This window comes from Heliangelus exortis, chromosome 1 (assembly GCF_036169615.1).
Source record: "Heliangelus exortis chromosome 1, bHelExo1.hap1, whole genome shotgun sequence".
Lineage (NCBI taxonomy): Eukaryota > Metazoa > Chordata > Aves > Apodiformes > Trochilidae > Heliangelus > Heliangelus exortis.
The window spans coordinates 149,791,339-149,809,165 of NC_092422.1; the positions used below are offsets into that span (position 1 = coordinate 149,791,339).

Consider the following 17,827-nt stretch of genomic DNA (forward strand, 5'->3'; position numbering starts at 1 on the left):
ATGCTTTCCAGACCTTCCCAAAGAAATGAGGAACAAAATCAGTGCAGTAGCCACCAAAGAGATGCAGGATGGTGCTCACCCACAGCCTGGCCCTTCTTACCACACTTAGTGCTGTGAGCCTAGTGAAACAGTGTTTCATCTGGCTGGTCCTTTGTTCCCACTGACAGGTTAGGATTTAATCCCTATCGGTGCAAAACAATTTCTGCTCATAGCACTTTCTCCTCATAGCACTTTAGAGGTGTTATCTTAATACATCTGACCAAATTTTTCTTAAATAGAATTAGAATAGTGTAGAGTAGAATTAGAATTATAACTAGAAATAGAATAAAATAGAATAGAATAGAATAGAATAGAATAGAATAGAATAGAATAGAATAGAATAGATCATTTCACTTGGAAGGGACCTACAATGATCATCTATCCAACTGCTGAGCCACTTCAGGACTGACCACGTTAAAGTATGTTGTTAAAGGTATTGACCAAATATCTCTTCAATGCTGACAGGCTTGAGGCATTAACTACCTCTCTAGGAAGCCTGTTCCTGTGTCTGACCACTCTCTTGGTAAAGAAATGTGTCCTAATATCCTGTCTAAAACTCTAGCTCTCAGTTTTGAACCATTTCCATGTGTCCTACCACTGCACACTCCAGGGAGACCAGATCAGCTCTTTCCTCTCTACTTTCCCTTCTCAGGAAGCTGTAGGGTGCCATGAGGTCCCCCCTCAGCTTCCTTTTCTCCAAACAAGAGAAGCCCAAAGTCCTAAGCAGCTCCTCATGGAACATTCCTTCCAGCCTTTTCACTAGCTTTGATAACCTCTGGACACATTCAAGGACCTTCACATCCTTCTTAAATCGTGGGATCCAGAACTGCACACCAATGTTCTTAAAATAATCTGGATCTGCCATCTTTCATTTTCATTCACTATAATTTTTTAACCTATTAAAAATGAAAGATAAACTTTATTAGAGATGGTGCTAGAGTGCATTTGGCATACATTCAGTTCGTGGCCCATTTAAACTTTACATTGTGGTGGTTCAAAGATAAGCATTTAAAGAAAAAAGTGTGAATCCAATTACATATAGAAAATATTTTCTGCTATTTTTTTTTTTTTTTAATAAAGCAGCAGAAGCAGCAGAAGCTATGGCAGCAGAAGCACTGAAGGTCACCACCTTTCTGCACCACTTCTAGCTAGAGCTTCCCCGTCCTCTTGGTTTTGATTACTTTGAGTGGGAATTTCAATGCTTTGAATTAGAAACTTGTGGGTATGAGGATAGCGTGCAGAATGGTTAAGTTTCTAGACTTCAATTTATTTTTTTTTCCACCGCTGATTTCATTATGAGTAATGAGATTTTCGGACCCCCGCTTCTCGCCAAAACCAATAGGTCTTAATGCCAGATGAAAAAAACCGAGCCCTTCCTGGGAAAAACCCATCTGACTGACCCTGTGCCTTGTTCCCTCCCCTCCTGGGAATGAGCGCGGAGGTGCTGGATGGCAGCCCGGTGCTACGCTCCCTCCTCCCTGCCGAGCGGTCTCTGGGCCGGGGGATCCGGGGCCAGCCGGCAGCCCAGCTCCTTCCTTGGCTTCTCCCCTGGGGCGGCAAAGGGGTGAACTGGCTTTCTCTCCGCTGCCCCTGTAATGCCCGGCCCCGGCGCTGGGTGAAGAGGTGGGGATGCTCCATGGCGGGGGTGCCAGCCGGGCCGCCGGGACTCTGCTCCCGGGGCGCCCGTAGGCACCACGCCGCTCCACAGGCTCGATCTGATTGGCTGAGGGCGGTGCCCATCTTCTGGGACAGCCAATCGGGCTCTCCCAGCTTGGCGGGCGCGGGGGTGCCGTGGCCTCGTTAATGCCCGGGGCCCGGCCCCTCTCTCCCGGCAGTGACGGCGGAGCGGGGAGCGACGGCCGCTCCGGGCTCGGGGGCGGGCTGCGGGCTGCGAGAGGGCGGCCGGGGCGTTCCGGCGGCCGGGCGGGCGTGTTTGTTGGCTGCTGCTGCGGTCCCTGTAAGGCAGCGCGGATTTACTCTCTTAATTCTCTGCAGCCAAGCGTGGGGGGAGGAGGATTGAGAAGGTGGGGGTTGTCTAGAGGGGAGGAAGGTGCTGGAGCCCGGGGGTTGCTCCCTCGGAGGGGTTGTGCTGGTGCTCCGGGGATGGAGAGGGGTTGCTGGGGCTTAGGGGAGACTCCCTGAGGAAGGGAGCGCAGAGGGGCTCCCGTGGTGAGAGGCGGGGGGGTGGGTCGGTCCCGTCAGGGGAAGGATGGTGGCGTTGGGGCTCGGGGCAGGCAGGGGCTTCCCGGCAGAGTGGCAGCTGTGAGGCACCTCGTGTGCGTGTGTTTGTGCGTGTGTTTGTGCGTGGCAGCTGTGAGGCACCGTGTGCTTGTGTATGTGAGAGAGGCGCCGGGTGCCGTGCGGGGGGAGGTGCTGCCCCCCCCTCGCCCCTCTGGGTAGCCTCGTGTGTTTATGGGAGATGCTGACCCGCTTCTGGGGAAGCCTCTCCCTCCTTAGGAAAGGCCGAGAGACATAAGGGCAGCGCAGGCTGAGCAGGTGAGCTTGTGCTGGTCGGAGCGAGGAGTCCTGGGAATGACCAGGTCTGTTGGTCAGCCCTTAAAACCTGGGTGGAAGCTCTGCCGATGTCAGATGATGCCCTGAACACCTTGCTCTCTTCTGATGTGCTGGGGCTCTGCACTGCTGTTGTTCTATACTGGGTCCAGGTCTCCTGTCTGTGTCCTCCGTGGTGTCCCAGACGTTTCAGTAGATTTCTGTGCACTAGAACTGTGGTAATTGCAGTCTAAACAAATTTCGGGGAGCAAACGATATCCTGGGGCATCTGGGAGACAAGAAACTTTCCCTTGTTGGAAATGCAAGAGCTGTCTGCATTTGCACCTTTTTGGTAGAAGGAAGTTAGTAGCTTTCCCAGCCCGTTTGAGAGATGTGTGCTCTATTTTCTTGTACCTCTGAGAGCAAGTGATGGCTGGCATAACCACTTGCATTTGTGGTTTCTTCCTGTGTGAGTGCTTGGTGTTTCTTTTCCTGCAGGTAACTGGCCAAGAGTGTGTGGTGGTCTCTGTGCAAAGCAACTCTTGAATCTGTGCTGGGATTTGTGAGGGTTGTTCCTTGGCCATAAAAAAGGTGAGTAGGATTATTTCCATGTGTTGCTCTAAGGCTTTCTAGCTGAAATGCTTCCATAAGTGGAATGATGTTTAAACAGCTCTCTGACTGTCTTTTATAAATTTGAGAATGTGGATTCTTGATGATCTTTTATGTAACTGAACTTTTTTTTTATGGTTCCCATGTGATCTCAGGTCTTTGTATGAGGTTGGGGGTGTTTGTGGTATTCATTGATTTTTATTTATTTTAATTGGTTTTGGCCAAAAGTACCTAACTAAGAATATATGCAAGCAGGTTCATCTCCTCTATGGTTGGGTTTGGGTTTTGTATGGGGTCTTAATTTGATACTGTAAATTCACAGGAAGAGATTACTTGTTAAATTAGACTGAACACTGAGGTATCTGAAGAGGAAGAGCTTTTTTTATAGGGCTACATTTTCTGTAGTAGCTCATGCTGTGAACACAGTGCAGTTTTTAAGCATTACCTATGTAATGCTGGAGAAATATCACTAGATTTAGGTGGAAATGCTACATGATACTCATTTTGTTATAAACTTGGTATCTTAAAGGGTGTAGATTAGTATTTTATCTGATGTGACATGACACCTGAATGCTAATTGTAGTTGTTTTCTTAATTTGGAATTGACTGTTGTGTGTGGAAAAAGTGGAATATGCAAGGGATTTTGCCTGAGGTACGGATTTTGCCTGAGGTACTCCTTGTCATGCACAAAATTCAGGCCTCCTTTTCATGAAATCACAGGAGACTTTCCCCTATATTTACCAGCTGTCTGTGTGTCAGGCAGTACAGTATTTCAGTAAAAATCTGCCAGTCCTCAAGGCTTTTTTAATCCTGATCTGTACCAGTAGTCAGAATTTTAGAGCTGGGGAGGTGTTGTGTAGTGTTCTTGTGTGAAGTAGGCTCTGTCTCCTGTGGCTGTACAGGAGAACTAAGTTGCTGTTACAGTCAAGATCAAATTACTGAGGGTGTTAAGGAATTCAGCTTTTCTATATGCTTTTGAAAATGAATGCTGACAGTGTGCTGGGTGTTTCCCAAGACCCAGAGTGCATGAGCCTAACTAACTGGCCTGATTCAGGATCACAGTGGACCTGAATTAGCAGCTCCAACTGATTTGAGATGAAAGGAGCTTCCATAAAAGCAAATCTTTTATGGAAATCTAGTACACAGTTAGTTGTGCAGGAATCAGACTTCAGTCTCCTGTTGCCTATGGTTTTGTGAGCACTTAATACTCATTTGAATATACAGCAGTCCTCCCAGGGCAGAGAGTTGTATTTTTTTTTATTTCTTCCCCTGATCTCTCCATTGCTATCTGTGACATCTCAGGTCAGAGCGGTCAGGTGGGGCTTTCTGAGTTGCAGTGCTGGGTCAGAGGCATCTTTTGGGCATTACACAGTCTGCCAGAAGAGCTTTGGCCACACTGGAAGAACTTGGATGAGTGGTCAAAATCCATCTTCCATTGAAGGCAGTCCAGAGGTGGTGCTACTTAAGTCAACAGGAGCAGAGAAATGAATGTGTAGCTGTCTGTTATTTAATGAGGACAGCAAATATCCCATTTGGGCCCACTGCAAAAGTGAAAATATGAATCCAGGTGCCTGAGAACACAAGAAGGAAAAATGCTCTTGGAAGTAAGGAAGAGGATGGAAAAAATCTGCAAGATCACTTCTGCATTCAGTGAGATGAGATTCACTAGCTGTGCATTGCATCCAAGAGTAGCTGTGCTGTGTGGGAATGATAGAGGAGGTCGCAGCCTGGGGAAAAATCAAGCTGAAACTGGCATAATTATCTGGACAGAATGGGGATATGAGGAAATAAGTTATGCAGAACATGGTTATGGTGACATCTCCTTTGAGGAAAGCTAATAAGGTTCCATATATTGCCAGTTCCAATTCTTTAGTCTTCCTCTTCATTTCCTCTGGCTGAGGATCATAGTTGCTTTCTGTGCCTCCATTCCTTGCAACCAGCATGGGTCTGGGCATCTCTTAGGATCATTGGCTCCATGGACAGTGAGGTTTGCTGCTCTGGTTGGGAGCCTCTGGTGCTGAGTGAGGTTTAAGCACTTGAGGGAAATGGGTAGGCAGGAGCAGCTGGTACAAATCTGCTACTAATGGATTGGTTAAGTGTGCTAGTTGCAACAAGCTGGGTGGAGGGTGGTGTTTTTCCTCCCACATGAGAGTGGGAAGGAATTCAACTTAACAGATACTTACTCCTTTGGTTGTTTTGATTCTGATAGTTGTCTACTCTTTGCTGCCATAATACTGCTTGTAGTGCATTATCTGTGGGATGTTTGATATATTTGTGTCTCTCTCCAGATCCATCATTATTAGATGCCAGATCAGTTGTCATCTGTGCTAAGCAGCAACCAAAATGGCAAAGTACAGACTTGTTCTCTTAAGGCACGGGGAAGGAGCCTGGAACAAGGAGAATCGCTTCTGCAGCTGGGTGGACCAGAAGCTGAGCAGTGATGGAATAGAGGAGGCTCGGAACTGTGGCAAACACCTCAAGGCACTGGGCTTTGAGTTTGACCTCGTCTTCACCTCTGTGCTCAGGCGCTCCATCCAGACTGCATGGCTTATCCTGGAAGAGATGGGACAAGAGTGGGTCCCCATTCAGAGTTCCTGGCGACTGAATGAACGTCACTATGGTGCACTGATCGGTCTCAACAGAGCAGAGATGGCTCTGAATCATGGGGAGGAGCAAGTGAAACTATGGAGGAGAAGCTATGATGTTACCCCACCTCCCATATCTGAATCTCATCCTTACTATGAAGAGATCTACAATGATCGCCGGTATAAATGCAGTGATGTCTCTCAGGATAATCTCCCAAAGGCTGAAAGTCTGAAAGATGTTCTGGATAGACTCCTTCCCTATTGGAATGAAAAGATAGTGCCAGAACTGAAAAGTGGCAAAATGATCCTTATCTCTGCTCATGGCAACAGCAGCAGGGCATTGCTGAAGCATGTGGAAGGTAAGGGTCTTCCTTTTAGCCTTTCATTCTCCTTGCTCAACTGCTTAGAGCTTTGTCTTGTTCTGTAGGATATATTACTTACCTGGGCAATGTAACACAATGTCTGTGGTCTCCTAGCAGAAATGAAAAGGTTGGCCTGTTGGAACTGGAATTAAACTCTGGGGGATGTTGAAGGGGGAGAGAATTAGGTTAATGTAGTTACGAAAAGAGCCAGCTGCTTTCTCCTTGTTTTTCACTGCTCATTTTAAAGTACTTTATTCAGACTACTTTTGTGGTTGGTCTAGACAAACTCTTCAGGCTCTGTTTTTTGATTTATTCAGCTGCTTTCTTGGGAAGGTTGAAGTCAGTTCATTGAACAGGAGTTACTGTAACAGAGCAGAATAAAGTGCTTGTCTTGGGTTGTAGAAGGCATTCTTGGCTGTTCCTGTGGCAGGTCACTTCATTCCTTACAGTTCTTTGCTTAAAGCTGATGTGATGGAGCTATGCAGAGGGTGGGTACTTGTTAAAGCTTATGCAAAGATTTTTTTATTTCCTAATATAGAAAATACTAATAAACAGCTAAGTTGGTAGCTTAGCATGAGATTGCTTATTCATTTGGCAGCTGAAAAGGATGCAATTTATTTTTAAGTCATTACTGTATTCTTTATTCCCCTGCCTCTTCTTTAATGACACGGCCTCAAGTGTAGGTCATCCTAAACTTCAAGATGGATTGTAGTAATTTCTTTGTGGCCAGAGTAGAATTTAGTGACTATACATGTATGAAAGCAGCCTGATAGAGGTGTAGTTGTAAGTATACACAGGCTGGATTGTGCCCACTCTATTTTTTAATTATAAAATGCTTTGGTGCATGCCTGTACAGCTCTGACTCTGCTGAACACTTTTTAGCTTCATGCTGGAACAGTCAGGACAGTTGATGCTTTAGTGGGGGACAGAAGCCCAGGGAATAAGCATGTACAAGTGGCTTTTGGAAAAATAGAGACTGTGAATTCTGGGGTACAGATTGCTGCTTGGAGGAAGGCTGGTTCAGCCACTTCCACCAACATGGACAGCATGGTTGTCCACGCTATAGGAAGTGATCAGGAAGTACCGAGGAGGAAGGTGCAGAGAGGGGTCAACAACCATGACGTCTTCATGGTGAAAAGCTTCAGGCTGACCAGAACTTCAGCAGAAACTTTGGGCCACTTTAATGTGCAGACATGCACCAAGCTGGCAGCATCAGTGACTGGTAAAGGTTATTTTAAAGTTGGTATGGCTGGATTCCTTGCTGCACTGAAATTGCAGCCGCTCTAATTTACAGTGTTCTCTGCAAAGCTTTTCCTTGGGACTGTCTTTTAGGTGTAACTCTTCAAGGACTGCCCACACTCAACTAAAGTAGAATAGAACTGTCTCTTTTCTATCCTACCCTATATACCTTGTCCCTTCCAGCATATGCTTACATAAGGAAGTGTGAGGAATCCTTGGCAGAGGATCTAGTTCTGTTGACCAAGGACTGTCCACCAGCAGTGGAGGTTTCTGCAGAGCTGGATGAAGGGTCCCATGAACAGGACTTTAAGACTACTGTTACTGCAACTTTCTGGTTTTTTTTTTTTTTCTGAGCTCCAGCCTGTATCAAGCTGGATTTTGGATGGTTTTTTTTCTGAACTGCTGACTGTCTCTCCCTTTCTTTCCTATAAAGTCGTGAGCTGCTCTGGAGCTTTGCTGGAGCTGATTCATCAGTGCTTAAAGTTTGTCAGTCTACTTATAGCACCCAGTGTGAGGTGGGCTTGGGTTTTGCAGACTTTTTTTTTTTCTTTACAAGCTTAGAGCATCCTGCAATTAATTGGAAGTTTTTTGGCCCCTCTTACATGGAGACGTTTTTTTAATGTGTTTAGAAAATTTGGCTCCAAATGCCTCAAGCAGCAGAGCAGTCCTGCATGGCTGGTGGAAATATCTAAGTCACAGTGATAACTTTAATCCTGGAAGCTGCAGCTCAGACTTTGACTGGCAATAAATACGAATGCTTTCAGTTTGATCTGATGAAACAATTCTAAGTGTTTCAGTGTGAAATATTTTTTTAAAGGCTTCAGAGTATCCTAGAAATTATTATTTCAAGGAGGTACTATTTTTTTCTTTAAACAGGTCTGAAGTTCTCCAAATCTAAACATTTTCCTTGTAATGAGTACCTGGTAAAGAGCTTAAAATGTAGACCTGCATTCTACTTGCACACAAAAACAGGCCAGTATGGCTTTGATTGTGAGTTTGGATTTTGTTCTTGTTTTATCAGTGCTGAGAGTGGACCTCTCATTAAGGTATATGAAATGTCTGTAAGACTTCTCATGGTTTGCATGTGGGAGCTTAAGAAATGAAACCCCAATAGTCCTTCTGAAAGCAGTATTTAATTCAAACTGGACCATATTCTTGTATGCACACAGAGATGGGAAACAGCTTGCTCTTCCATCCTGGTGTGTTAAGCAACATTTCTCCTAGTGGGAGCTCCTGAAGACCTTGGTGTGTGAGCTGTTTGTGTCAGTATTACCTTCTTCTAGGTAATATGAAATTGATAAATACCACCCAGGACAAGTGTTGCTGGTTTGTGCAAATGCAAAAAGGCAATGTTGAAATCAGATTTTTGTAAGTCTTCAACTGAGTTTGTCCACTCCTATCTGCCCTCTACCACAGCCCAACTCTGAGCTGTGCAGGCTGATGGGGAGTGGGTATTGTGGTCAGTTTGCCATGTTGTCTACTGTTTCTTCCTCCTTAAACTCTTCCCCCTCCCATGGGGTCCCTCCCATGGGAGGCAGTCCTCCATCAATTTCTTCAGTGTGAGTCCTTCACATGGGCTGCAGTTCTTCACAAACTGCTCCCCTCCACGGGGTGCAGCCCTTCAGGAGCAGACTGTCCCTCTGTGGGGGGTCACAAATCCTGCCAGCAAACCTGCTCCAGTATGGACTTCTCTCAACTGGTCCACAGTTACCACCAGGAGCCTGCTCCAGCTTGGGCTTCCCATGGGGTCACAGCCTTCTTTGGTCATATTCAGCTTTTCTGGAGTGGGGTCCTCTGTGGGCTGCAGGTGGATACCTGGTCCACAGTGGGCTTTCCTTGGGCTGCAGGGGCACAGCCCACCTTACCATGGTCTTCACCATGGGCTGCAGGGCAATCTCTGCTCTGGCACCTGGAGCACCTCCTTCCCTGCCCTGGCTGTTTGTGTAGTTTTCTTTCACATATTCTCACCCCTCTCTCCTGGCTGCTGCTAGGGAGTGACTTGTGTTTTTTTTCTGCTGTTTAAATATGTTATCACAGAGGTGCTACTACCATAGCTGATGGGCTGGGGCTGTTGGAGCTGTCTGCTATTGGCTCTGTCAGACATGGGGGAAGCTTCTAGCAGCTTCTCACAGAAGCCACTGCCCAGTGCTATCAAAACCTTTCCACACAAACCAAATACAGACAGAAAATCTTGGCAGACCTAGGGGTGAAACAAAAGTAAATAATATGCTGCAGCCATGGTTGTAGCCTACCCAGCTTCCTCGGTCTTTCCTTAAAATCTGTCAAGTGAGCTAACATTCTGTAAAGATTATTAGCCTGATTCTAACACTGTGCCTGCTTCCCTTTTCTACCCTACTTTCTGTCCTTTGCCAGGTGCCAGGGAAGGCAGAATCTAGTCCTTAATATTTAACTTCTTAGGCTAAAGCTTTTGTTTTTTTGTTTTTTTCATTAAGTTTGTGGTGAGGATCCTATGATCTGATTTAAATCTCAATTAAAAAGCACCAATGCTAGAACAAGCCCATTGTTGTATTTATTGCATGAGGTATTGTGTGCTTTGTTGCATGAGTCATCTGGCCTCAAATGTAGTTGACATATAGAGGAAGAGAGGTGTAGGTATTCTCAGTAGCTGTTGTGGTTTCTGTGTTGCTCTACTGTAGGAGGGAAGGAACTTAGGAGGAACAGGTGAGAGGGAGGGAAAAGCTGAGCCATCCCTTGTAGTAGTTGGCTGTAGGTGTTCAAAATCAAGCCTGATGGTGTTTGCCTCTGTATGACTTTCCAGGATACAAGTATTTCAAAACACTTCATGAGCTACCAGTTAAAGGTGAATTCTTTAGCTTGCACAGAGATATTACTGGTCTCTATTTGATCACCCAATTCAGTTAAATGGAGCATGAGTGATCTGGGAAAGAATTTGGAATGTGATTTTGAAAGATCTTTGTCATAAGTGCTGTACCAAAGCCTTACAGTATTCATGTACCAAACTGCTTCCTGCTCTGCAGCTGCTCTTAAGGAACGATGTTTAGCAGGTGCTCATGAGAGAGAACGTGGGAGATGTCCACTTGAGGAATGTAGTTGCCCAGTCAGCATTTTATCTGGGGCCCTGTGGAAGACATGAGTACTTCAGTCATGTCTGGGGATTCTCATGGCTGTAAGGAGGCTAGTTTTAAACCTTCTTGGGGAAAGACTGCCTCCAGCAATACATTTACCCTTCAGCAGTGCTGAGACCCAGGCTTTTGTATTTTATTGGAGGGGAGAGTGTTGCTTCTTGAGCGATACTAATTTCCATTTCACCTTGTAGTCAGCAGTTGAATCCTTGCTCTGGTTGCTCCCTTCTTCCCTGTGAGACAGGGTGGGGTTGTGACACAGGCTGGCTGAGATGAAGTGGAAGAAAAGGTCACTTGGCTATGGTTATAGGTCGGGAAGTAACTGGATAGCAGTTAGTTCATGCTTGTAATGGTCCGAGTGTAAGATGTGATCTCTTTACTGTCCTCCTAGCCTACTGGGAGGAGTCTTCTGTGTGCATATTGCCTGCAACCAAGGACCTTGTGTGACAAGCCCGATCAGCTTTCCTGTTGCTTAAAGAATAGAAATACTATACAAATACAGTAGCAGTGCTGAAATAAAGCAACAGGACACTACAGTTCCTTTGGGATCTTCTTGGGGCTTCAACTTGCATTTCCAGCCTTCTGGCTGTGAGGCAACACTTTTGTATGAAGAAGAATCCTGAGGAGAAAGCCCACATGCTTGCTGCAGCTTGTTTTTCCTAGACAGTGCTGCTTTGCTTTGTAGATCAACACTAGCTGACACTTGTGTGGTCACTTTGTGTTCTGTAAAAACAGCAAAATGCATTTTTGAATCCATGTAGTTACAGGTAGTTTTCTAGAATCCATCTTTAGAGGAAACCTTTAAATATCCTGGCTCCTGACCACATTATGTGGTTTGCCTAAATTCTCCTGAATGACTTCATCTGCTTTGTGTATATCTGAATGGTTTAGTCTGGGAGACTGAAGTTGAGAGGTGGGCAGAACATTTCCTGGAGTGAATAGTGCTTGTGCCTGGTAAATGGACTGAGGGTTTTTTGTTGATTTCTATTTGGTTTTAAAAGTTTTTAAATGCTCCTTGAGTGCTTTTTTGTAGTTCTGTGATTCTGCTGACTGCAGCAGGTGAACTACTTATCCCTTATATACAGGGCTTGCTTTAGCTGGCAGAGTGACTTTTTAATCAGCCAGTGGTTCAATATATAACAAGGTGTAAGCTTCTTGTGAGGGTTTCTCTGTTTTTCTTGCTCCATGCTCTTCTGAAACTTAGGGCTAATCTACAGCTGAACTGAGTGCTTAGCCAAATCAAAACAAACTAAGTCACTGCAAAGGTTGAATGCTTGTGTGGTCTCTGTGCAAGGACATGAAATGATTCCCAACTCATGATGAGTTCTATTTTTTCTGACCTGTTGTCATCCTACTGAGTGGCTTGACTTCATGAGTTTTCCTGTTAATATGTTGGCCCTGCTTTTCTACCTAATGTGAAAATCCCTGGTAAATTTGCACCTATAGGTTCTGAGGACCATCTGTTCTGTCAGCTGCTCAAGAGGATGTTTGCAGCAAGCAAAGGATGTTGTTGCAAGCACCTTGGTCTAGTTTATATGGTGTCTTCTTTTTAGAAGCTTGTGTATATTTTCTAAGCATGAATTACTAAAAGCTGTCTTGCTTTATAGCAGCAGGCTGCTGCTGTGATCTGTGCTTCTAAAAAGTGAAGAAAAAAGAAATTATTGATATTCCTAATGACACTAGCTTTCTTTTTCCTGAAAAGTTTTGAAGAATAATGGTTTTGCAGTCACTGCTTCTCAATGCAACTATTTAGATCTTGTGTGAAAACTTTACTAGGAGGTTTGGTCTCGAATTCTTGGATACTCTGGAGACTTGGGAGTTTGAAGTAAAAATAACCATCAATCTGATTGATATTAGATCCACAGAATATTTTAGTTAAGCACAGCTGGGTAAAGTAAATTTTGTTACCAGGTACACATTATTTTAGTGAAGTGGAAAAACAAAGCACTTTCCTAAGGTGGCTTTCCCCTTTCTTTTCTTCCTCTCTCCCTCATTTGAAAATAGCAATGGATATCCTGTATCTAGAAATTCTGTCAGCAATATTGTAGGCAAGATGCTATAAACTTGATTTTGAGAATTCAGTGTGGGCAGTGATCCTTGAATGAGAAGAAGCAAATGCAGATTTTTAAGACAGCTTGTGTGAGAAGCTTTGCATAGAAAATTTTAGAGAAGTATTAACCTTGTTATTCTCTTTTTAAGGAAGCTGTTTCAATTGGTTACTTAGCAGAGGTTGGTTCATGTCAGAGTAGCAAAAGTGGACTATAATCTTCTGTGATGCATGAGTTGGGAAGGTATGAAGGAGAACCTGTTGTCCTCAATGTCCTTATTAAAGGAAACATATAGTCTCCAAGGCAATTTCTTCCTGATCATTTCATCTCTGTATACTGGAAAACAAAGAAGCTGTCTTCACCTTGATGGGAATTATCTCCTTTACCTGTTCCTAAAGAATAAACTAAGCTGTGGTCTAGCTGGGAATTGACCCTTGAGTACTCATGGAGGCTCAAGCATGTCCTTGTCTGTTTTAAGGCTAGATAATCTTAGAAATAAGGCTGAGATGGACAGATAATTAGGAAGCTGTTCACTAGGTGTAACTTGTTATGTTTTTTTTCTTTGGCAGGCATCTCTGATGAGGACATCATCAATGTTACTCTCCCCACTGGTGTGCCCATACTTCTTGAACTTGATGAGAATCTGCACCCCCTGGGCCCTCACCAGTTTTTGGGTGACCAAGAAGCTATCCAGGCTGCCATCAAAAAAGTGGAAGATCAAGGGAAAGTAAAATCTGCTGAGAAGTAAAATCCCACTGACTAACACAGCTGTTTTAAAAATGTTGTAATAGGAGATTTATGTATGACTGCTAGGTTGCACTGTGTGAAAGTCTCAATTTCAAGCACTAAATCAAGGGACAGTTGTTGAGTCTCAGGTTGGTAGACTAACCCTCTGCCTTTCAAAAACTGGAATTTAGATCTCACCTTGAGGTTATGGCTACTGGAAAAAGTATCAAGAGATCAGACAGGTAATGGAAGCTTGAAGGGCAGTCTGCCCCAGATCTGGGGTTGAGAATGGCCTAGTACAGAAATAAAAATATATTACTGGTGTCTAGCAATAATCGGATCTGACCTGTTAAGGGGAATAGCATCGTCTTACTGGACTAATTAAGCTCAGGTTGTTACAGGCAGTAAAACTGTGTTACTAACAAAATGGCACCACATAGCAAAGTTATCCAGTATGATGATTCTTCCTGAACGGCCATGACAGTTTCTTCTGGATAGAGTTTGTTTGCTCTTTCAAAACACTCTCAGCTCTACAACTCTTTGCCTTTGTATATTTATTCCAAAGCCAGTTCATTGTTCAGAGGAGAATTTTGTAGAGATGTTCAACCTGTTATAGTTACCATAGTAGTCTTTTGTTAGACTATATTCCAGTTTCTAGGGAACCTAGAAGAAATCACTTTTTCTCCACCATGTTGGCAAAGCCTAGCATGACTGCATTTTTCTGGCTTGCAATAATATAATTTAACTCAGACTTTAGTCCACAAGCTAAGCACAAAGATTTCCTGCTCAGGGTTTTAAAGAATCGCATAGCTCTTAGTGAGTGACCTGAATAGCTTTGAAACACTTAAGTAGCATGTCCTAGAGGTTTGATCATCTCTTAGTCATGTTGCTAGAATAATTCTCATTTATCTCAGTAAAACTGGGTATAGGCAAATCCCACTCTAAGCCTTCCTGAGTTGCAGAGGTCTCTTGATTAAACATGTTCCACAGTAAAATTACCATGGCTTTCTCTGGAGGGCTGGAAGAGCTGTATAAGGTGTTTGAAGTGTGTTCCTGGGTGCAGTTCATTCAGCTGTCACACTGGTAAGGAACAATATTCTGCCATGCCTCAAGGTATTCTGTTAAACTTCATAATCACAGCTTGATCCCTGTTGTATTGCTGTTGCATTTGCACTAAATTCAAACAGTTCATACTGTGGTAGTGTAGCATGTATGGCAGTTTGATGTTTTCTTTATGTACATCAGCATCAGGATAATTCCTCTTTTGAAGACGTGCTCTGATCTTCCTTGCAAGTTTGAATTTGTTACTTAAATTTGGATCTGATCCATTGTCTCAACACATGAGCATCTGGATTCTGACCTCAGGTACCAGCATGGGTGACGCTTGAGTATGTTCTGTTTGAGCTGAACGTGTTCTAAACATGGCCCAGCTATGAATCTCAAGAGAAGTTGATGAGAATTCCTTTGGTATGATGATAGTATAAACTTTTGAAATTATAGAGTAGCTGTTTTTTTACAGAGAGCAGTTCTGTGCCTCATTTCTTAAGTGTGAGAGGATGTTTTATTTGTTTGAGGAGAGCAGTGTGACAGTGTGGTGTGCTGGTGTGCCTCTGGCAGTCTCCCTGATACACAGAGGTAGATTTTTCCAGTTCTGATGCCAGCTTACGTTAGTGTTGCACATGTTCCATAAAAGATCTTTTGCTAAATGGTAGTTTCTCTTTCATGAATGATGCTTGGGCTTCTCTTTTGTGGTTTTATTTTTATTTTTTTGTAGGAACAAAGCTGTATGTTTCTCTTTAAAACAAAGCTGGTAGGTTTCCTCTGCCTTTGTACAAGCAAGGATATTTCAGTGTTGTGGGGTTTGGGGTTTGGTTTTTGTTTTTTTTTTTTTTATTTCTCTGAAATACTACTAGCATCTTCCCTGTTACTCTTTTGTCACTGATTTACTGGAGAGTTTCTAGTTTTCTGCACATAGAGTAGTACCTCTGTATCTTACTTGATACCCTCCAAGTCACTGTTCCCCAGTCAAGTTGTTGATCAGTGAATCTCATCTGTCAATGTGCTGAGGAGAGGGCCACTGGCACTCAAGTGATTACATTCTTCCCAAAAAGTTCAATAATGTCAAATTTCAGTATCAAGTAAAAGTTACTGCAGAGTTGTTAGCAAGGTAAGCTGAGGCACCTGATGTCTGAGAACTGCAGGCAGCCAGATCTCTGGGCTGACAGGCCTGGGCTCTCAGTGCCCATATTGCCTTTGGCATTGTGGCATTGTAATCCAGAACTTCTTCAGGACTTCAGATGCATCTGGACTATACTTGGAAATGAACCTGGCTGAATTAGGAGATAGACTCTCCCCTTCTCTTAGAGAATTCATGATCTCTTTTGGGGGTAGGGTGGGGAATGGAAAGGTGAATGAGTGAATGTAGAGAGCATTAATATTTCTTCTTGCAGCTGAATGGGTTAAATTGACTGAAAACAGCCTTTCAAAGGGTCATGCACAGTAAGAAAAAAGAAGTGGTGTGATGTTTTCAGGTGGCACTGATTCTGCACTGCTGCTTGAGACATGAATAGCAATGGTGCCCTGGGAAGTTTGACTGCCTCTGCTTTGCTTGTGACTCTGAAGTGATGACAGGATTTTATGTGCACATCTGGCAGCAATATCACATCACATCATTATCAAATGGAATTGATTGGGGATTTCATTGTGTTTTTTAAGGTGATTTTTACGCCAGGATTGATTCCTAATTAAATTCCAGATTCAAAAAATGTGTGCATTGAAGAACAGACACAAACTTCTATCAGCAGTGGCATGAGGATTTCTGATCTTCAGAGACAGTTAGATTATAGAGGGAGAACTGAGAATCTTGCAGGTAGCTTTTCAGTTCTTGGAAAACATTTTCACCATGTTGGATTCAATATCTCTTAAAGTCCTGCAAGGTAACTGTTTCTACAGTTGACATTATGGGTGTGGTTGATTTGGTTTGTTAATGCATTTTTAAAGTTGTGGTTCAGTAGCACTAATAGCTGTAGAATCCTCTTGAAAAGCTTTGTAAATATGGTGGAGCTAGTAGGTTGTTTGTAACTCAATAAATTCACCCGAAATACAGTTTGGCTTGGCTTCAGTCTGTTTCTTTTGATCCCTTTCCCTTGTTTCCTTTCCAGGCCTGATAAAAAAGTAAAATTTACCTTCAGAGTCCCAGAACTCATCAAGCAGTTGTTAATCACACATCATGCAGTCATTTGGGTTAAATAGTGCTACAGCAAACACTGCCTCATGCTTACATGTAAAGATGTTGAACTGGAGGGCAATTACATACCTGTTTGAAACTATGGGGTTTTTGCAGAGGAGCAACTAATTAAACAGTTCCAGAACAATGAAGCTGTAGAACAAATGTTCTACAGTTTCCCATGCTTGCTTTTTCTTTTAATGAGAAGCATTACTCTTTTTATGGTCTATTTAAAACTGTACCTTCTGGAGACAAAGCCAGCTCCTTTGCTCTTCAAAGTACTGTGGTGTCAGGCAGAGTTTACTCGAGTGGAAGTGCAAGCTGCTGCAAACCTGCTGAGGGCTGTTACTTGTTTTTCACCTTCACACAGATGGCCTTGGATGCTGGTATAATGGGAGGCAGTGTAAAGGTTCTAAACAAAAAAACCAAAACAGTCAGGTAGAAATGAGGATATAACTGTCTTAAAACAAGTATTGAAGAAACTGTTGGTTTTTTTTAAAGTTGGTCATATGATCATGTGGTGAACAGATCTGTCTGCTGTAACCAGATGTCTATCTACTGTAACAGGTCTGTACTGATCTTTAATATTTTGGAGTTAATGTGGGAATGCTGCGAGCCCATTCGAAGTTGCATTGGTGTTTTAAGGTGTGTTGCCCCTGTGCTTTCACCCAATCACCTTTTGTGCTTTGCCTTGGCTAAATTCTGCCTTTAGTTACACCTTGGATTCTTCCTGAGTCATACCCACTCTTTCCTGTGCTGGGAAAAGGCTGTCTGAAGTCTGGCATGGTTGAGTCCTTTATCTTTTTGTTCAGAATAAGCCATAGTGTGAGGGAGTTTGCTGTGGTCAACTTGGTCTGCACAGCCTGAGGCTTCTACTGAGTCACATTTTGAAAATTTACACTTTGCCTTCTTGGTTGTGGGTTTGTTGTCTGTGTTGGGTTTTTTTTTTTTTTGCTTGTTTATTATTTTTTGTGTGTGGTGTTTTGTTTGGTTTTTGTTTGTTTGGGTTTTTTTGGTTTTTTTTATATTAGGGAAGTTCTTTGTCTGGTAATAATGGAGAGTGTCTTGAGTGCCAGGTCCATATCAAACCAATTCATCTCTGTCTCCAAGTTTGCAGTCACTCTGTTTCAGAGCTCCAGATTTCAAAGTTGGTAATAAATAGTATTTCCTTTCTCTGTTTTATTTGCTGCTCATAACCTCTCATCAGCTTTAAATTCCCATGGGCAACTCTGGTGCTCAAGAAAACTCAGAACTCCTACTATGATAGGAGCAGACTTTTCACTGATGCACATGGAGACTGCAGGAAGTTTTGGAGAGAAGAAACACCCCTTAGAGAGCTCTGTCCAAGAAGTGTTGCTGCCTCTTCCATGTATCACGGTGGCCAAAGATTCTGGGCATG

The 17,827-nt window shown here is 43.5% G+C and overlaps 2 protein-coding genes across 4 annotated transcripts in view; one reads left to right on the forward strand and one right to left on the reverse strand.

Annotated features, from left to right (window-relative positions):
• Positions 1-17,827, reverse strand: part of LOC139791136 (aldo-keto reductase family 1 member B1-like) — a 369,405-nt gene that overhangs the window by 53,895 nt on the left and 297,683 nt on the right. The gene's annotated exons all lie outside the window — the stretch shown is intronic.
• Positions 1,825-16,307, forward strand: BPGM (bisphosphoglycerate mutase). Of its 2 annotated transcripts, none has more exons than XM_071732986.1 (4): positions 1,825-2,063; positions 3,028-3,120; positions 5,427-6,082; positions 13,046-16,307. In XM_071732986.1, the coding sequence occupies exons 3-4, from the start codon at positions 5,482-5,484 to the stop codon at positions 13,222-13,224; spliced, it is 780 nt and encodes a 259-aa protein (XP_071589087.1). In that variant the 5' UTR covers positions 1,825-2,063; positions 3,028-3,120; positions 5,427-5,481; the 3' UTR covers positions 13,225-16,307. The 2 variants fall into 2 exon arrangements, with proteins under 2 accessions (XP_071589087.1, XP_071589088.1); XM_071732987.1 differs by having other exon boundaries at positions 1,825-1,996.

Coding starts and splice junctions, on each gene's coding strand:
- BPGM (XM_071732986.1), top strand. CDS start 5,482: ATGGCAAAGTACAGACTTGTTCTCTTAAGGCACGGGGAAGGAGCCTGG. Junction 6,083..13,045: donor ATTGCTGAAGCATGTGGAAG/GTAAGGGTCTTC, acceptor TTTCTTTGGCAG/GCATCTCTGATGAGGACATC.